Genomic DNA, 20,893 nt, shown 5'->3' with positions numbered 1-20,893 from the left:
TGAGTTCATTTGAGAGAAGCAAGTAGCATATAGAAGGCACTCTAATAATATGAATCAACATCACTTAAAAAATACCTGATGGGGATGCTGAGGTGGGTGGATCACCTGAGGTCAGGAGTTCAAGACCAGCCTGGCCAACATGGCGAAATCCCGTCTCTACTAAAAATACAAAAAAATTAGCTAGGCGTGATGATGGGCGCCTGTAATTCCAGCTACTAAGGAGGTTGAGGCAGGAGAATCGCTTGAATCTGGGTGGCAGAGGTTTCAGTGAGCTGAGATCACACCATTGCACTTCAGCCTGAGCAACAGAGTAAGATACCGCCTCAAAAAAAAAAAAAAAAAAAAAAAAAAGGACCTGATGAAGTGCAGCCTTCTTTGTTCTCAGGCTTTAGGACATTCACAGTTAAAGACATGTTAAAACATCTTGCCAACCCCCCACAGACTCAATTATGGCTGGTTCAAACCTTACCTCTGTATAAGCAATAGATCATGTCTTAGCAGTGTTTTTGCTATCCTGGTTAGAAAATAAGCCCTTAGTGTTCTTAATCAAACACTAGAAACTTTGTAAATATTTTATTCCATTATCTGAACCAAAAAAAAAAAAAGTTATTCCAGTTGTTGATACAATTTGTATGCCGTACAAAAATTACAACCACAAGCACCATGTACCCAGACAAACAAAACATTGTCAAAGTGTGCATGATTAGCTGCTTTGAGAATTTCAGTTAATATTATTTTGCTACTTGTTTGCTCATCTGCCCTTGGAAGAACAGGCAAAGAAGATGACCATTTAACAAAAATGTGAAGCAGAACAGCCATAAAACTGAGAAAAGCCTTGTGCTATGGTTTGAATGTCACCTCTCCAAAACTCAGATGTTGAAACGTCATGGCCAATGTGATGGTATTAACAGGTCAGTCCTTTAAGAGGTGATTTGGCCATGAGGGCTTCTCCCTCATAATGAGATTAAAGCCATTATAAAGAGGCTTCATGCAGTTTTTGATCTCTTGCCCTTCTGCTTTCTGCCATGTGAGAACACAGCGCTCCTCCCTTTCCAAGGATGCAGCAACAAGGCATCATCTTAGAAGCAGAGAATGGTCATCACCAGAAAACCTAACCTGCCAGCACCTTGATCTTGCTCTTCCCAGCCTCTAGAACTGAGAGAAAATAAACTTCTGATCTTTATCAAATACCCAGTCTCAGGTGTTTTATTTATTTATTTATTTTAGAGACGGGGTCTCACTCTCACCCAGGCTGGAATATAGTGGCACAATCACAGTTCACTGTAATCTCAAACTCCTGGGCTCAAATGATCCTCCCACCTCAGTCTCCTGAGTATTTAAGACCACAGGTGCATGCCACTGTGCCCAGCTAGATTTTTTTTCTTTTTTGTAGAGATGAGATCTTGCTACGTAGCCAGGCTGGTCTTGAACTCCTGGTCTCATACGATCCTCCGCAATGGCCCTTTCAAAGTGCTGGGATTACAGGTATGAGCCAACCTGACCAACCTTTAGTCTCAAGTATTTTGTTACAGCAGCACAAATAGACTAAGATACCTAGCCACTAAATCTCCCCATTCTTATTGCTTTACAAGAATTCATTTCTATCCACTTTTATTTGCACAATAAATCATGCTGCCTATTCAAGGCCTACTGTTCTGACATATGTGCCTCCTGAAATTCAGGTGCTATTTCTGTTCACCACAACTGTTTCTGCCACTGTCCCACTCTGCACATCAGGTTTTAGGTGTTTCCTCAACAAGAGATCACATATTCTATACAGCAAGAGATCTATCCTGAGAGTAAAGCAAGTGCTGTAAAAAGAGACTCATAGAATCTTGGAACAAAACTTAATTTTTAAAATTATCTAATCCAAACCCTTCATTTCACAGAAAAAGCAGGCCCATAGAAACTCAAGTACCCCAGCAAGCTGGTGGCAGAATTGAGAATGTTTTTCCTTTTCATTTGCCATCTACCACTTCTGTGGATTTTTTGTTTTGGTTTGGTTTTGGTTTTTATTACAGCAAATTGCCAGAGAATAAACATAACTTCAAAACTGACAGTCAGAAGAAACATAAAATTTTAGGGCATAACCTTAAGTAGTGACAAATCATGAAGACGTCGAACTTTGAGAAAAATATGGACAATGGAATTTTAATCTAGACTCAAGCAATCACAATAAAACAAACCTACACTTGTCTAAATTCTATGGTCTTACAATGAAGCTATGGATAATACTTTGCAAAATATATTTATACATTTAAATTTGTATTTTATGTTCCTCTTTTCCCCAATCCAATCTGAAACATATTTTGTGATAAAAGCAGATTACACAGATTACAAGGGACTTCCCTTATCCAGAGCTCTGTGGTAGGCCATAAGTGTGAATGTGAGCATGAGAGGAGAAGAGAAAGAAAAAGAAAAAGAGGGAGGGAAGAGGGAGAAGGAAGGAGAAGGGAGAGAGAGGAAGAGTAAAACTATATCTCATTCATATGCTGATGATTTTCTTCCTCCTTCATATGTTACTTATGAAGCTGCATTGCTACATTACAAATAAATTCAGACATGGTATTAAAGGCAAGCAATAATAAAAAATTTTATAAACAATCCATAACCTATTTCAAGTTAGGATTGATATGCAAATGTTACCATTCTTTAATACAAAAATAAATATCAAATGCAAAATAAGAGGTTAGGGACGTAATAAGTACATTCAAATGTACAAAACAAGTAGATTTCAATTGCATTCAATTATTTCACCCAATCACCTAGAAGCGAAGATCCTCTAAAGAAAATTGCATTGCCTTCCCAACTCCTTGGAGAGCCAGTTTAGTTAACAGCCTACCTATGCTTCAGAGATGACCATGCAGCTTACATGTCAAACTCATTTTAAAGTGTCAATCAAGTCCCTTTCAATCTAATTAGTTTGGAAAGTAGTGTCACTGACCTGGAACTATGCAGACCATTTATTATCATATCATTTGATCAACCTAACACTTTATCTCAGTTGAGTTTGAGACACCTGTAGCCAAAATGTAATATCCTTTCTCCCACTCATTACTGGTAATTCTCAATACAATTTCCTATTTACAACTCAATTTGTCTCTATGAATAAGCATGACCAACTTCACAGAGGCATTTCACAGAATTTCTCTTACTTAAGATTTTATAGCAAAATAGAAAGGAAAAGGGAATAAGGAGAAATATATGTATATCAGATACATATAACAGATTCAGGATTTTAGACATCCAATAACTGCTAAAAGGGGAAAGGAGGAAAACCAGAGGACCATGGATACATGGAAAGAAATTCAGATCCTTAAATATGGGAGGAGATTCTTATTTTTTAAATGTAATACAATGAATCATATAAAGGGAGTCTGTTTTAATTGTCACCATGTGCAATTTGTTTAATAAAGAAAAACTTTCTCAAGTTCATAGTATTTAACCTGTTTTTAACCCAGCCAAGGGCAGGATGAGATAGAACTGAAGAGGTAATAACTAGTTCCTCAGGGGACAGAGAACACAGCCAGGTGCCTCCAAAGGAGAAGCTGAAGACCAGACCACAGTGAGGCTGGAATGGGATGGGAGTGGAGATGGTTGAGGTGCTGACCAACATGGCGGCTGGAAGATGCTGGTCAGTCAAGCAACAGAAATCACCTGGCCCATTCCCTGGCAAGAGCATGAAAGTTACCTAATCTTTCTCTCATTTTAGCTTTGTCTATTTAAGAACTGATTTGCAAGACAAAAATACAAGCAGGTAATCTTATCTCTGAACTATAGAATAACATATTGCATCAGGGAGAGATAAAAATACACACATACACTCATGTATGCCATCAAAATGTTGTATTTATATTTTTAAATGTGGCATTAAAAAAAGAAGTATAGCAGTTATATTTAAAGTAATGACTATTCACTCTAGAAGACGATTATCTAAAAGCAGGATGTCAGCTGCCACTGCTTCCTTTTCTATCTTGCGCTTTCCTTTGGGGAAGTTAATCTGCATTTTACCAAAATTCCTGTTTGTCTGAAGGATAAGCAAGATTCTTCAATTATATTTGCTTGATCAAATAATTACCAGGAAATATTATTTTACATCTGGTCAAATAAAATCTACATATATCTCAAACTTACCTTCAGGTGAAGAGCCTGTCTTTTGGGAAAAGACAGCATTTACTTTGCTCTTCTTACTGATATCGCTGTTTACAGACAAGCTGGACTGAATTTTTCTATGCATTTTTTGAGAAACAGGTGCTGAAAGTTTGCGATTATCTGCAGATCCATGTTTGGCCCCATGGTGAATTCCATTCCCATTGCTCAGACCTGTGTGGCCATTCTTTATCTTGCCTATTTCCTCATCACTCGGCACCTGTGCTGAAGTCTGAAGCTGAGGCAAGCGCTGAGGTTGGGCTAAATTAAAAACAGGAAAAAGTCAGCCAGTTAAAGAAAAAGAAATTAATATTTTAAAATAATGAAAATACATTCAGTAGCAGAGATTTGGGGTTTTACCCATGATACTCACACTGAAGAGGCAACAAAGAAAAGAAAGAAAAATACTAACATAGACATAGAGAAAGTATAATTTACTGAAACAGAAAATGGGAACAGGGTTGTCAAAAGTGGGGTTGTGCAAGGATATAAAAAATAGACCAGAGAAATACTGTTTTGGGAGGTTTTAAAGAAAATTTAAGTTAGAAATCTGAAAAGGTAATTTCAGACTCATTCAGAGAATGCTGATTGTTTTCTATGTGCTGAGCCCTCTTTGTGCATAGACACCACAGTGTTATTTCAATACTACTACTAATAACAAACTACTCAAATGTCTTTTCAAATAAAAGGAACGAAATGATAAGTTCTGGTATTCAAAGCTGAACAATACAAAGAAAAATACGGTGTTTTAAAAAAAAATCCCATTGTGAATCCTGCAGAAGAAAATCTTTTCTATATTTATGCTTTAATTTGACTTTGAAATAAACCAGTTATGAAAAGTTAGGAATACAAGATAATTTCTTTAATAAAACATATCTACCAAAATTAAATGTCAGGACTTTAGAAGTACGTCAAATGCCCATCCTTACGTGACTTATGTAACATTATGCAGGAGATCATAGTACAAGCAATAAACAAGACAAAGAAATTTAATAGGTCTGACTTCTAGACAGGAGTATACAAAATTTTTGAGATGTGTACAGAGTTGAATGTTCTGGGGAACATTCAAATATATAGTATACACATAATCTAAGTTTAAGACTATAAATACTGAAAGTCTAAAAGTGTAGCAAGATTGATACACAACCATATAAAATCAACAATGCTCCTGTAAGCAGACAGTAAAACCAATTTAAAAATATACAAGAAAAACAACTCTTCGCAATAACAAAAAAAAGAAAAGAACAAGCCAACAAACAAACAAAAGATGCTATACGTATCTTGGAATTAAACTAGAAAAAAATGGGCAGAGGTTTTATGGCAAAAATTATAAAACACTACTGAAATGCATAGAAGAAACCCAAATAAGTGGAGAGAGTATAAATATGTTAATTATGTTAATTCTCCCCGATTTATTATTTAACGCTATTTCCATAACATTTCCAACAGGTTTCTTTATGGAACTTGACAAGCTGATCCAAAAATGTACATGGAAGAGTAATCAAGAAGGATCAAGGAAATTTTAAGAAGAAAAAGAGGGTTGTAGGATTTGACGTATGAGCCATTTCTATCACAGTACCTAAAGCAGTACGGCATTGGACCAGGCATAGACATACAAGCCAATGAAGCTTATGAAATTATTAAGCCCCAAATATGGGACTCATATATTAATATAACATAGACATGCACACACCTACATATTTGGGTACAATATAATTAACATGCATAATTATCTTATATAAATTAATATAATTATACCAATATAAATATTAATGTTTTTAATCAATATAATCTAATTATGTTGATTATATATTTATATAATATATAAAATATATAAATAAAATATAATTGATCATATAAATATTAATATTTATACAATTAATATTTGTGTATCATATGCTTAATATAATTAGTACATGTAAATTCCAAATTTATTAAATGCCCATATATAAAAAGAATTTTTTATTTAAAGAGTAAATAGAGACTGTTTTAATAGCATAAGCACAAACAAATATGATTTTTTAGACAATGAGTCATAAAACAAATGTGAATATTCACCTATTGTGTTGTGTTGTCCAGCATTTCTGGTCACAATCATGGAGTTACGTAAATTCCTCTACAACATCCCTAGGCTACTCTGGAGCTAAAGGACAAGGATGTGACCTACATTCTTCCAAACAGAAGTATGGCTTGCATTTGGAAGTGATCAATGCAAGCTGTCAGCCACACCAGGGTGGTGGAGCCTCTCAACACAGGGAGTGAAGAGGTATTTGTTGATTTTAGCAGTGAGGGAAAACTTATGGTGTCCACCTCCTAGCAAAGAGTGGCCTAGTGCTACAGCAGTGGAGTTTTCAATAGAAAAGCCCTACTGAATGGATGGACATGATCCTTGGCTGTATAACTCTGGGATTACCTATGTGCTGCTAATAAATTTATTTTCTATTTAAATTAGCCAAGATTTTTGCAGCTAAAAGCCCTGATGCCCCCCAAAAGTTATCTGTTTACATTGATTAAGTATTAAAATCATCATTTACCTTCATTATATAAATTTTAAGCAAAGTTATATATCACAGCTTTTCAGCAAAAAACACGAGCAACAACAAAAATCATTCATGTGAAAATTGTACTGTGCTATACTTTCCTGGAATTTAAAAATCTAAAACTCACTGTTTTAATTAGTCTTTTTTTCTGTTCATGATTATGAGCAATTATGAAATGTAAATTACAAAAGACTATGAAGAACTATTCCACTTGGAAAAGCATTGCATGTAAGGATGTAACAGTTATACATTGGGTTGATAAATGTGCTAAAGAGGACTTATTATCGTTGGGGTCTACATAAGACTTGAAGCATTTTTCAGAAAAAAAAGACAGTTTGCATCTGAGTAAGTCTTTAGTAAGCCATTGTTTACTTCAATTCTTTTTCATACATCCTATGTATTGTGAAGAAAAACACCTTAACATGTCAAAATATTCTACTCATTTATTAGCATATTTTAAGAAAAATGATGGATTTTTTTACTTAAACGCATACTTTCATACCAAGTCTATTGACATTAATATCTGATGTATAAAAACTAATATAGGACATCCTGTTATAGTTTTTCAGTTCTTTACTGATAAAGAGGAATAATAGTCTAAAAGTAAACAGCTGTTTAGCAGTTATGTATGCCCTTTTCATAACTAAAATCTACACAGCATCTGTAAAAGGAGATCTATTTCTTACGAGTGTGCAATGGTTTGATTTAGAGATGAATTTGCTGCTTCTGTAACTTCTTGTATCAACTAGAATGACATGCTAATGACTGCTATTGAACATAAAGCTAGTTATGCATATGTATTTAAAAAGATGCCAAAAAAGACAGTTAAACCTAATTTGGTGTTATTTTCAGAGCACTTTCCAGTAATCTCACCAAATAAATGGAATGTTTTCAGCCACTTTTTCCTCTGGAAAGAATATTTCAAGCAATCTGAGAGCTTGATTGAGTTGAAATGGCATTGACCAAAGCTGGAGAGACTCCTTGTCAATCAAAAACGTCCTGTCATATTTCATAATTCAAAATAAATTTAGAATTACTATGCAATAAATATTTTTCATAAATAAAAATAACAGTGGTAAAAGACACTTGTATCCTGGCTACCAAATTCTAAAATTGATATATTTGACCTTTTTCTGCTATCAAAATTGACTATGAGCAAATTACTAGGTATGGCTGGAGTGATATTCTCATGCATGCTTAATGATTTATCTACATTTCAATCTTCAAAATGATATCCATTTCTGTTGGCAGATAAATAACAGTACATTATTTTTGTTTCACTGTCACCTAATTATTTTCACTATGGTTTGGATTATGATCAGATAACCAAGCATTATCCCTTTACACCAGTTTTCCTAACATTAAAATATTTCTTAGTTGAATGATTTTGCCAGATGTGTGTACTATGTAAGTCAAATCAAAACTGGATAAGCCTTAAATACATTAGCTATCTCAATAGAAATTAAATTTAACTTTATTGATAATTATTTATGGATATGACTTGAATCTTATGGTAAAATTGCAGTTAAAACCAAGTAGGAAACATGATTTTATTTTCAAATAAAGAACAAAAACGCCTGACTGATTAAACTACAACAACTTGGCTTTAAACAGATTTCCTTCCTTATTATGTCAAAGTTGTGTATGGCTTTAAAAAAAAAAAAACACGCTAATATGGAAACGACACAATGCTTCTTAAAACACAAGTGATGCCTAGGGACCCTCGCTCTCCCTTTAATGATCCACTGCTCTCATTCAGCTGTCTTTCTTTTTTCAAATCTTTACATATGTGACAGCTCTCAAAAGTAGACCATAGACCATCTGGCATTTTTCAGAGGTGTAACTTGTGCAAATTCAGCTCTATTGGGAGCGCACTGCTATCTTCTGCCTGCGTTATAAAGGGACAATAGAATGTAGAACTTATGAGTTGTTTTGAATTATTCATTTTTTTGCCTGTATATTCAAGAAATTTTACAAACTCTGCATTTTGTACTACATAATCACATGCGTTAAAGGTACAAAGAAACTTTTTGACACCTCTTTTCTACAGAAAGCTGGCATTTTGTTTGATATGTGAACATTCAGCATCTGTTATATCATTCTAAACAGGATGGGTACTTCTACAAAAGACCCCATTTTAAATTTACTCCATAATACTAGCAAAAAAAAAAAAGTATTCTTGATATTCAGTAATGAATGCAATACACATCAAAATTTCAAATACCACTTATAAGAACATTCAGCATCTTCAAACCTGGATAGCATTGGTCATCCACTTAGCATATGTGTAAAGATGTTTTTTACAAAACTCATTGCTGACACAATACAGCATGATTGTAATTTTAATATCCATGATGAATAGTTACAAATGTCTTAAGAAATACTGCACTTTCTAGGTTCAAATGTTTTCAATAAGGAAGGAAACCAATAAAATTAGGCCTAGTGATTTTCAATAAGAATAATAAATATGGGAGTAAATGAGTCAATAGCATGAACTTCTTTTGATAATTTAGAAAAAAACTGGTGATATTGTAGCTAGTAATAACTATACTGGAAACCACAGCTGCTGGAGTAGCAATATAAAGCAACATTTGCTATAGCGTATAATCTATTAGTATGTGCAAATCATCTTCAGCCACTGGTCTCTTTACACAAGTCAGATTTAATAAAATTAAAAAGAATTCTCATGCTATTCAGCTTAAATGGTTGTTGTACACATAAAAAATCAAAATTAAATGCTCAGGATGTAAAATTGTTAATAACAAAATGGTCAGTGCAGAATATGGAGGGAGAAAATGACTTGGTGTAAATCTAAATGATTTTTCCCAGGGATGGCAACAAAGCTTTTACTGGTGCCCACGACTTTGCTACTCCATGGTCACAATGGGACAAATACACACACAGATAGTAGAAGATATATATATATATGTGTGTGTGTGTATATATATATATATATATATATATATATATATATATGATATGCACAGATATACAACAGCTTTAAAAGGAAGATGAAAAGTTACTTCAATATGCACTAATATGATAAAAACTATTTTACATTTTTATTGCAATATAGTGTGAATTTAGGCTAAAATCAACTAAAATGAACATCCTAATGCCCAGTTCTTTTCATCAACTTGATCCAAATCTTTCTCAATATGGAAACCCTACATGGACCCTATATCCCAATACTGACATAGTCTAGAAGTTTCTGGCACCTTCTGAATCTGTTTCTTCAGTTCCCCTTCAAGGGTCTTCTAATTTTGTTTTTGTATTTACCTCTTCAGCTTCTGGACTCTTTTTTGACATAATATTTTCCATCTTTATTTGATGTAGATAATTAATATGCTGAAATACACTTTGGAATCCTGACATTTTTTGGAACACTCATCAATTTAAGGATTCCAGTCAAATTCTGTAACTACCTGGCTGGGAACTCTCAAAGGAGGCAATTGTTTTATGACTATATCACATCTTACAGAATTTTTAACATGACTTTGGTTTTAATGATTGCAAAATAAACCTCCAGATGACAACAGGAAGTACAACTACCCCCATCCCCAAAGAAAGGATAAAACTTTAGAAGTTGTTTAGAGACGAGTAATTTTTCTGTATTTCATAAAGAACATTTAGAGAGTACTTAGATTTAAATAATGCCTGGAGTAAGAGACTCTTCTCCAAATTAATTTTCCCAATTGTCCTGAGTACGTGGCTAGTCCCATTTCTCTGCAACCCTAACCTTGCAGTTAGGTTTAGCTATGTATCTATGTTCTCTCTAAAGGAATGAGAGCAGGAATTATTTCTGTCACTTTTAGGACTGGGTCTTAAAACGTGGGTGTGCCCTCTCTATACTTTCTGTTTTGCAGTTAGCAGCAAACCAGTTTTGACCACAGCTGAGTGAAATATCTTAAGAGATGTTCCAGATACCAAACAAAAGGAATCTGTATGGCAGCAGGGAGGGGTGCCACTTGCTGACCTGGAATGCTCATTTCCTACTGTTCCATAAGGAATTAATTTTTATCCTATTTAGGCTACAGAATTAATGCTGAGACTCCCTAAGACATTAATGGTTTCTATTAAGGCCTATTAACAACTATGTACTATGAATATACACATACATATATACACGCACATATATTCATATATATGTGTGTGTGTGTATGTGTGTGTGTATATATATGATACATAAACTGCCTTTAGCCCATATGACTCAAAATATGCCAAATTTCACAGGAAAGAAATGCTTAAATGATGATTGGCTAAAAATATACACAATCTATTAACAACATATAAACAATCTCTTAATAGTAGTAGGAAGAACGCTACTAAATCCATAGCTACAGTGGATCTTAGAAAGTAGACAATCTGAGCCAGGCGCAGAGCCCAGCGCTTTGAGAGGCTGAGGTTGGAGGATCACTTGAGCCCAGGAGTTCGAGACCAGCCAGAGCAACATAGTAAAACTCTGTTTCTACAAAAAAATAAAAAATTAGCTGGGTGTGATGGCACATGCCTGTATCCCAGCTACGTGGGAGGCTATGGTGGGAGGATGGCTTGAGCCCAGGAGGGCAAGGTTATAGTGAACCATGATCAGGCCACTGCACTCCACCCTGAGTGACAGACAAAGATCCTATCTCAAGAAAGAAAAAGAAAAAGAGAGAGAGAGAGAAAAAAAGTTGACAATCTTTACAATGTGAGGTCTAATTATGAGGTATAACAATGATATCATATAGTTTTGTAGAAAAAGTATCCATCCCACCTTACTTTGCCATGTGAAGACCAGTATATAAAATTTTCTTAAATTTCCATCCTAATCATGGCTAGGAGGATATCAGATAGGGTGACCCAACAATCCCAGTTTACTCAGGACTAAGGGGGTGGTGGAGTGTGGTGGGGCTTCCTGGGATGAAAAATTTTTAGTTTTAAAACCAGGTCTGTCCCCGACAATCTGGGATGAGTTGATTACCTTTGTATCAGGAGTCATTTATGTGTAACTGCTAATGACTTTCCTCAAACAAGATATTCGCAACAATAGTGGTAAGCCTATAGATTTTGAACAAGACAAACCGGGGTTTGAATGCTAGAGTAAGTATTTCCCATTTCTGTTGTCTTACAAAAGTTACTTCACCCTTTACCCTAAACATTCCCTCCCCACCCCACATTAGGACTTCACTGGCGAATGAGAGAAATGACAGGTCCTCCTATGTACCGGGAGGCCTAGCTTTCCAGCTCCTAACCCTTGTTTTTTCCTCTCCTTATCCTCCTCTACATAATTTTCCCCATTTATTCCTGAATTACTATTTGTCTTTTGTTTTTTCATTCTGTGTTATTAGCTTTTTTTTCCCTGTAAATCAGCAGAAAACCTTTTTGCAAATAAACATTTTTCAAGTTAATATACAAACATTTTTTCATTTTTCAGAAAAATTATGATGTGATAGAAAAGTAAATCCAAATATAAACAGTTTTAAAGAGAGTAATCAGCATTTTGTTTTAAGATCTGCATGTATTACTAAAACAGCCCCAGACAGTAAACCAATGAAGAAAAAAAAAAAAAATCCACTATATTTTATCCACGTACAGCTTTTCTCTAATGCTTGTTATCCAGAGAAATTAACTAGAAATTTTGATGTACAAAAGCTAGCCTGATGTAAAGCCAAATTTGTCATTCATTTGAGGATAAAAGCATAAAAGCAAGCAATAGAGGCCACAAAACATGCAAGAAGACCTCCCATTAAGAAGCATGCAGCACTCTCAGGTTTCACCTCAATGAATGTATCAACAAACTTAGATAGATGCAGAACACTTTTCCAATATAGGTCCCAGACCCAGCCCTGCTTTTGGATCCCTTTGCTCTCCTCCGTGTGATTCAGGCTCTCTAATACAACAAGGGTATATATCAAAAAGTTTGAAACCAAGAACTCTGGCCTAATGTAAACACCTGTATCAGAAGTAGATTGTCGAAATACGAAGTTAGCTAAATAAAGGCAAGAATGGGAACAATGAGATCCCTACATCCTAACCTGAAAAATCAGCAGTTAATATTAAAGTGCAGCTCCTTAGTTAATACAAGCCTCATCAGTTCTTGGAATGTGTATACTAAGACTGGATCCTCACAGTATTCTGCAGAAAACTGCCCATGTGTTTGTATATTAGATTTTTTATGGCCTTGAGAAGTTCCTACAACAAAACAACAAACTACATTCTAACTAGTTGAAGTAAAAACCAACTAGAAAAAGTAGACAGCTTTATTAAAAGCTGTTTTTTTTACCTACAGGTGATACAGCCATAGCCAGCAACGTGCAAATAAATTTGTTATTGTGTAAACTCAAAAAGGTCCTCTCCTCTGTATAGACACATTTCAAAAAGTCATGCTTGCTGTGGTTCAAGCGCTGGTGAGTAGAGGAAGAACTGAAGTTCAGCCCCCACTTGCCTTTATGCAATTCACACATATACAAACTAAGGAACAGCCTTGGTAGCCAGGGATCTGGGACCGGTAAAGTTAAGATAATCATATACATGTTAGCTGAATTTAGCAGCCACATTACTTGTTACAATTTGAATTTAGCATGCTGACTGAAGTGCTGGAAATATTAGGGAGGAGATTGAACTGCTGAAGACTGAACTCCAGGCTCATCCAAGTGCCTCCCCAACTCACTGCCTTTAAATCATTCAGATCATTCATTCACAAGAAGTAAATCCTGGGGGAGGCGCAGCAACACAGGTCAAGCCTCATCACTTGCAGAAGTAGAGCTAGTGACAGGAAGCTATTAAATTGATACAAAAGGAGATATGGAGAGCCCAGAGCCCAAAAACTAAAGTGGTAAAGCAAGGGACCAGAGTCAAAGATCATTATTTGACACAAATTTGGAGGCAGTGACCAGAAAATGAAATCCTTTACTGCCACCTCCAAAAAATAAGATAGATAAAGCAATCAACAAAAATCATAAAGACACTGTATTTCTAGAAACATCCCCAGCCGAGCAAATAAAGGCTTATGACTGTTCCACTCTAAGGGAATCTGAATCCAAGGCTTTGTTGCCAACAAGGAAAGAACTGCTAAGGCGTCTCCAAGGAAATCCTTCCTGAGCCCCTCCTCAGAGATGGCTATGAAGGACCCCAAACAAGGGGAATCTTCTTAATAGATAATCCTGCAGTAAACAAATCCACTGGGACAGAACCCAGACCAAGATCAGGGAAGAAACTCAACAACAAGATGGTTATGATAGTCCCCAGCCATATTATCTTCTGTACCACCCTAACCAGGGAAATATGGTGCATTCCCTAGACCAGCACTGTACTTCAGAGTACACTGTGACTATCCTACATTCTGTCTATCCAGATGTGTTTCAAGCCATATGTCGCAGGATCATGAAGGGCTACTTCCAAATTTGATGTAGGTCAGGTTTCTGAATTACTTCAGAGGAGGAACAAACACCACCTAGAGGTCTGTGGAATAACATGACGCTAGCTCTAGATGTTTCATCTGGATGTGACTTTGATTTGTCTCCCATTAGGGAGAGAGGTACATATACATTTGTGTGAAGGATCATTGGATCTCATTAAGTAAAAATATTGTGGCATTATCTGCATGTTTATACACCCATAAGTGTGTGCTGATCAGCCAAAAACAAGACCATAGTAGATAACTGCTTGTGGTCTATCCAATATCACCCCTTTCTTCTGATAGTAGTATAGATACTGAGTCTGGGACCTCAATTTACTGACATGTACCCTTCACAAACACAAAGTATTTTTAGTAATATACATTTTGTACACAGAGTGTGACAACACTGGGCATTTGCTGACTTGCCTTGATTATATAGAGTTCCTTAAGTACAAGATCCTATATTCTTAGAATTCCATCAACCTTATCAGACACATATATGCTGATAAAGAGCCTTGTACGATGTTCAGCACCCAGTGGACACCCAGTGAAAATTAACTGATGATGATGAATTATACTAGCTTTTAAGCTGTCACTTGATCCCAGCATATAACAACCTTCCTGAATAAATCAAGCAACAGTTTGGTATTCAATACCATTATAAACTTCATCCTTCACCTTCCTGAGTCTAGGGAATTGCTGTAAAAGCATAATATAAGGATGGTGGAACTGTAGCAAGGATTCAAGAAATTCACTCTGTTGTAACAAGGGAATTAAAGATTCAGTTACAGATATCATACTATGTGTAGAGAAATGCATCAAAAATACTAGTTAAGTAACCTTTTTGAAAACAGCGTCAGAAAAGTCAAAGTCAAATTATGTATCTAAACGTTCCTTCCTCCTTGTAATAAAAGCAAACCCAACTTAATATACAAGTGAAACTGGTATCTCCTTGAGATTAGGGCAGTGGGAATGCAAATGAAGTTCCAGTTATGAGATATGGAATTAGGTAGAGGAGCATACAGATTGCTAACTGAACACTTACAAAATTAAACTTATTTCTGGTGGTTTACACAAGGTAAATCAGAAGAAAATCAATTCTATTGTTATACATTTACAAAGCTTTAATAGTAGTGCTCATAGCCCTCAAAGTTCACTGGTGAGTAGTTGTTACTAGGAGGGTTTCCATAAATTCCCTTAAAATGCAGATTGAGAAAAGGAAATCTTTGTGCTTTAATTCTAATAACAGTTCTCATTATAGATGGCCCTCTGTCTTGACATAATTTGGTAATTTAGCACTGCAAGCAAAGTTCTAAGAACTGACTTAGGAAAAAACTGGGATGGTGCTAATTATCTTGTCCAACCCATACAGAAGATCCTGGTGAGTTTCTTCCATAAAGAAATAATGAACAAGCTGCTTATCTCACGTAAACGAACAGCAGTATTCAGATAAATCATGCAACAAAAGTTTCCAAACTTGTAGAAGTAGATTCACATATACGATTTTTAAATTCTTTTTTATATGTGAAAGATAGCTTAAACATAATGAAAATTTCTAGCACATAAATGAATAAGTAAAAATGACACTATTTTCTCATTATTCTCATTTGTTTTCTCCTGAGGTTAAAATCGTGCCCATGTTTTAATTTTTTGGAGCATGATTTGGGGGGTATGAATTCTAGATTTTGTCTTCATCAAAGTAGCAGGACAATTTTAAACTCCTGAGAATAAAATGTTACTTAACATATAAGCATCTGCAAATAACACAGACAGACAAACTCATTAACAACATTTCGAGATTAACACAATTGAGGCTGGGCACAGTGGCTCACGCCTGTAATCCCAGCACTTTGGGAGGCTGAGGCAGGAGGATCCCTTGAGCTTACAACTTTGACATCAGCCTGGGCAACATAGCGAGACCCTGTCTTTTTAAAAAGAATGGGGCATGGTGGCATGTGCCTGTGGTCTCAGCAACTCGAGAGGCTAAGGTGTTAGAATTGCTTGACACTGGGAAGTCTAGGCTACAGTAAGCTGAGATTGCACCACTCCAGCCTGGGCAACAAAAAGAGACTCCATCAAACAAAAAAAAAAAAAAAAAAAAAAAAAATAAAAGATTAACATGATTGAGACCATTTACATAGATGTTTTTCCTCTAACTGTGCATTAAAACCCACTAAATCTCTCAAGGTAACTTGGCTGCAAACTGACTTAAATACATTATAAAATACTTGTTTTATATACTATGGTGCCAAGCACCATTCTAGGAATAAGGGATGTTACAAAGAATAAACATACAAAGACCTGGCCCTCATAGAGCTTACAATTATTTATCATCTCACATAACAGAAAACCCAAAAATAGGGCAGCTGTACTATTATTCATTTCACAGCTTTATATCATGAAAGACAAAGGTTCCATATGTTTACAGTAATCTCCAGCATGTCAACTTTCTCATCTGACTGTTGCCCTCATAGTTATGAGTCTATGATGCAGCTTCAGGCATTTCATCAAAGAATGACATCAAGTCTTGAAAAAAGGAGGCATTCTCCCTTAATGTCTTTTTCTAAAAATATTTAAAAACCCTTTTCCAGAAACCTTCCAGGAGATGTCCTCTCACATCTCATTGGTTAGCACTGAGTCACAGTCTGACCCCCAAACCAGTCACTTGCAAGGGAAACAGGATGACCGTGACTGGCTGAAACTAATCAGAATCTTTTCACCTGACTTTGGTACATCTGAACAAAATCTGTAAGCTCTTAAGAAAGAAGCAAATGTCCAGAGAGTAACAAGCAGTTTCAACTGCATCTACACTTTTTTAAAAATTTAAACACAGAAAAGTATTGGGAATAATATATAACACCCAGAAATTTACCAGAATTTTAAAAATTTGAACTTTTTACATATTTGCTTTAAGTAGGTATATTTAACTTTTTTATTAAAAAAAGATCCAACGCGCTTTTTTGAATGACTGAGTATTAGCACCTTCATCCCTTAACATCACTAAGAAGCTAAATTCTGTCCATTAATTATCTCTTAGAATAGTCTCTCCTCCAAGATAATAGTCTTTTCCTATCGCTACTAACCAGGCTTCCCAGATACAACTTCTACCTACACTCTACAGGCCTAACCCTGCCCTGCCACATCAAAATCTTCCAGGGAATGGAACCCAGAAATAATATTTGAAAAAAGCTTTCACGTGATCCTGATATACAACCAGATTTCGAACTATTGCTCTAGTATAAACTGTTATTCTGTAAATATTATTTTATTCTTTTATTATAGTGTTTAGTGACACAAACAACCTGTTCTTTTTGATATATTGTTGGTGGGAGCTGTAGTCATGTGACTGTGGGTTGTAAAAATCCAAGATGACGCCTTCCACTAGGACTCAACAGCCTGAAGTGCAGGTGGGTGCTTCAAAAATGTTATCTTGGTGATTTTGTCTTGAAGATAGAAAAAATTACCATATTAAAATGACATCACCCATTTTGGTTGTGTCTTTTCTTTTCTTTTCTTTTTTTTCCTGACTAGGATATCAGAGTGAGCACAATGAGCACACACTCTCCCAATCATAAATCAGAAGCAACAACAGGCTCACAATTTCAACACAGCCAAGCCCAGTGGCATTCACAAATCATTCTTTACCTTCGGGAATTTACTTTGATAATGTAAAACACTATTATCATTGACATTATAAAGAACTAATTTTGCTACAAAAAATAAATAATATACCCTACTAAAACTAAATTTATTTTCTAAATTTATTTTTTTATTTAAATTTATTTTTCTAAATTTGCTCAAAAGATTGCTTTCATTAATAAAATTCTGAAATTTAATCAATGCTTATCTTCAATGACAATGTCATCTGGCAAATATGTGAAACACTAAAGTAACTTTAAAGAATTTGAGTTTTAAACGTTCTCTCTAAAAACAGCATCCTTTTGGCATACTGTACATATATAGAAAAATTATAACCTGACACAACACTGTATGGAGGTGTGTTATTCTATTTTGCATGTGATACATTTTAACCAAAGTACTCTTCTAGGGGAAAACAAAAGCAAAACTAAGAAATAGTGTCATAATACAAGGATAAAATGTAAGAAAAAATGAAATAATAAAGTAGGGAAAGATACAACCAAATGAGAGATAAAGAAAATGTTACTTATTCTCATACAATAAACTTTTATTGAGCACCTAATAATATCCAGAAGACTCTGCGCTAGTTAATAGAGGTCAGAGAGGGAATAAATCTCAAAAACTCTCGCAGATTACAAAACGGGCCCATCCCTGCTCATCCCCCACCACCTGTCACTAACTGAATCAGTAGCCTTTGCTATGTGCCTTGCACACAAATATCTCTCAGATGTCAACTGTGTTCCATAATCCATCCTTGCCCCTCCATCTTCCTTGCCAATATCAATTTAAGTCTTCATCATCTCTTATCTAGGTTATCTTGGTCTCCTAACCTGAACTCCCGGCCTCCAGATTTTCTCTTCTAGTCCATCTTCCATTTCACTGCCAAAAATACATTTCTAAAAACTAAAACCAAAAGCAAAACTTGTTTACACTAATGTCCTAGATGAAAGCTCCAGTATTTAACTACTGCCAGGATAAAATCACAACTCAGTAGCCTCTTCCAAACCCTTCACAGTATTGCTCCAAACTCCCATGCCATTGTTTTCTCTTGTTTTCCCATGCCCTAGCTACACTGAATTTCTCCTAATTCCCAAATATCATAATCTTTTCATGCCTCTAGGCCTTGCACCTACTACTCCTCTCCTTGGAATGCCCTTCACTACCTCTTACTCTTACATTAACACTTAGGTGAAGTGTCATCTACTATCTGCCTTTGCTAAGTGGTTCCCCTGGGAACCTTGTGGCTCTCTCCTCTGCTTCTATAGCAAAATTTGTTTAAATATCTGTCCTCTCCACCAAACTGTATGCTTTTCCATAACAAGAAACATTCCACTCCTTCATTCATATAGTCACTCAACAAACATTTATTAAATGACATGTGGAAGTCCACACACATACAGTGCTATTCCTCTGATCCAGCACTGAGAATAGTGGCCACATAGAAAAATGACATCATGGGTCCAGGCGTGATGGCTCACACCTGTAATCCCAGCACTTTGGGAGGCCTAGGCAGGTGGATAACAAGGTCACGAGTTCGAGACCAGCCTGGCCAATATGGGGAAACCCTGTCTCTACTAAAAATACAAAAATTAGCTGGGTGTGGTGGCAGGTGCCTGTAATCCCAGCTACTCGGGAGGCTGAGGCAGGAGAATCGGTTGAACCTAGGAGGCGGAGGTTGCAGTGGGTCAAGATCATGCCATGGCACTCCAGCCTGGGTGACAGAGTGAGACTCTGAAGGAAGGAAGGAAGGAAGGAAGGAAGGAAGGAAGGAAGGAAGGAAGGAAGGAAGGAAGGAAGGAAGGAAGGAAGGAAGGAAGGAAGGAAAGAAAGAAAGAAAGAAAGAAAGAAAGAAAGAAAGAAAGAAAGAAAGAAAGAGAGAGAGGGAAAGGAGGGAGGGAGGGAGGGAGGGAGGGAAGGAAGGAAGGAAGGAAGGAAGGAAGGAAGGAAGGAAGGAAGGAAGGAAGGGAGGGAGGGAGGGAAGGAAGGACATCAAGGAAGAATACAATAATGTTCTTGCTCACTATTTCAATTCTTTAAATAAAATCTTAATAAGTACATATTGCTTACCTAGAAAAGCAAATTAATAAAAATAATGCAATTGCCTTATTCCTGTAGTTCCCTGATACAACGCTTCTTCTACTTAAGCCTGATGATTTTTAAAACCTGTAGCAAGTGCCTGCCTCTTTCAAACCCCGATAAACCATCACATGCACATAATTCACAACGCCAATTATTATTTCTAAGTCAAATGAGTTGGAAAAATGACAATGTCATATGTATTCATCACCACAGACCTCACATTAATTCCATTAATAGTTAGAAAAATATAACTCTGTATTCCAACAGTAGACAAAAACCCATGAATAATACATGAAGCTAATAAAAAAATAAAACAATAAAAAGATTTCAGCACTTGAAGAAAAACAGGAAGTGGAAATACCCATTATATATAGCATTATGTTTTATTTATGTTATGCATTCTTTAACCATACATTTATCTAGTAAGAACCAGACACAGTGCTAAGATGAGTTAAATAAAGGTAAACAAAAATACACTAAACATCTAAGTATACAAAGCCCAGCACAGTGGCTCACACCTGTAATCCCAGCACTTTGGAAGGCCAAGGTGGGAGGATCAGTTGAGGCCATGAATTCAAGACCAGCTTGGGCAACATAACAAGACCCCATCTCTACAAAAACAATAAAATTAACCAGGCATGGTGGCACGTACCTGTACTCTTAGCTACTCGGGAGGCTGAGGCTGGTAGATGGCTGGAGCCCAGGAGGTTGAGGCAGCAGTGAGCAATGATTGTGCCACTGCACTCCAGCCTGGGTGACAGGCTGATACATCTTGCCTCAAAAACATACAAACAGATAATAGATACACAATTTTAAATTACGGCAACTAGTATAAAAGTACTACTGGCAGAGAGAATATCAAAGGAAATTTGTTAGTTTGGACGGCGAGGAACGGCATTTCAACAAAGATCTGAAAGGGAAGGGCCCTCACAAAGACAAGGACAACAGCGTCTCAGACCAGACTAACAACCTGCAAAGGTCTCAGACCAGACTAACCTGCAAAGCCCGAAGCCGAAAAAGGCCCAGCACATTTGCTGACCTGATGGGAAGCCAGTGTGGCTAGAGAATGCACACACTGTCCTCTAGACTGTATATTTATCGCCTA

General features: G+C 36.1%; 1 protein-coding gene across 3 annotated transcripts in view; it reads right to left on the bottom strand.

The window, feature by feature from the left end:
- MDFIC (MyoD family inhibitor domain containing) overlaps window positions 1-20,893 on the bottom strand; it is a 92,541-nt gene that overhangs the window by 29,769 nt on the left and 41,879 nt on the right. For all 3 annotated transcript variants that reach the window (XM_023228181.2, XM_023228182.2, XM_023228183.2), the window contains one exon: window positions 4,135-4,410. In XM_023228181.2, the coding sequence (XP_023083949.1) occupies window positions 4,135-4,410 (276 nt within the window). The remainder of the gene's footprint in view (window positions 1-4,134; window positions 4,411-20,893) is intronic.

Source organism: Piliocolobus tephrosceles, chromosome 8 (genome assembly GCF_002776525.5).
Source record: "Piliocolobus tephrosceles isolate RC106 chromosome 8, ASM277652v3, whole genome shotgun sequence".
Taxonomy (NCBI): domain Eukaryota; kingdom Metazoa; phylum Chordata; class Mammalia; order Primates; family Cercopithecidae; genus Piliocolobus; species Piliocolobus tephrosceles.
Note: the sequence above shows the minus strand (reverse complement) of the source record. Positions and strands in the feature narration are given on the sequence as shown.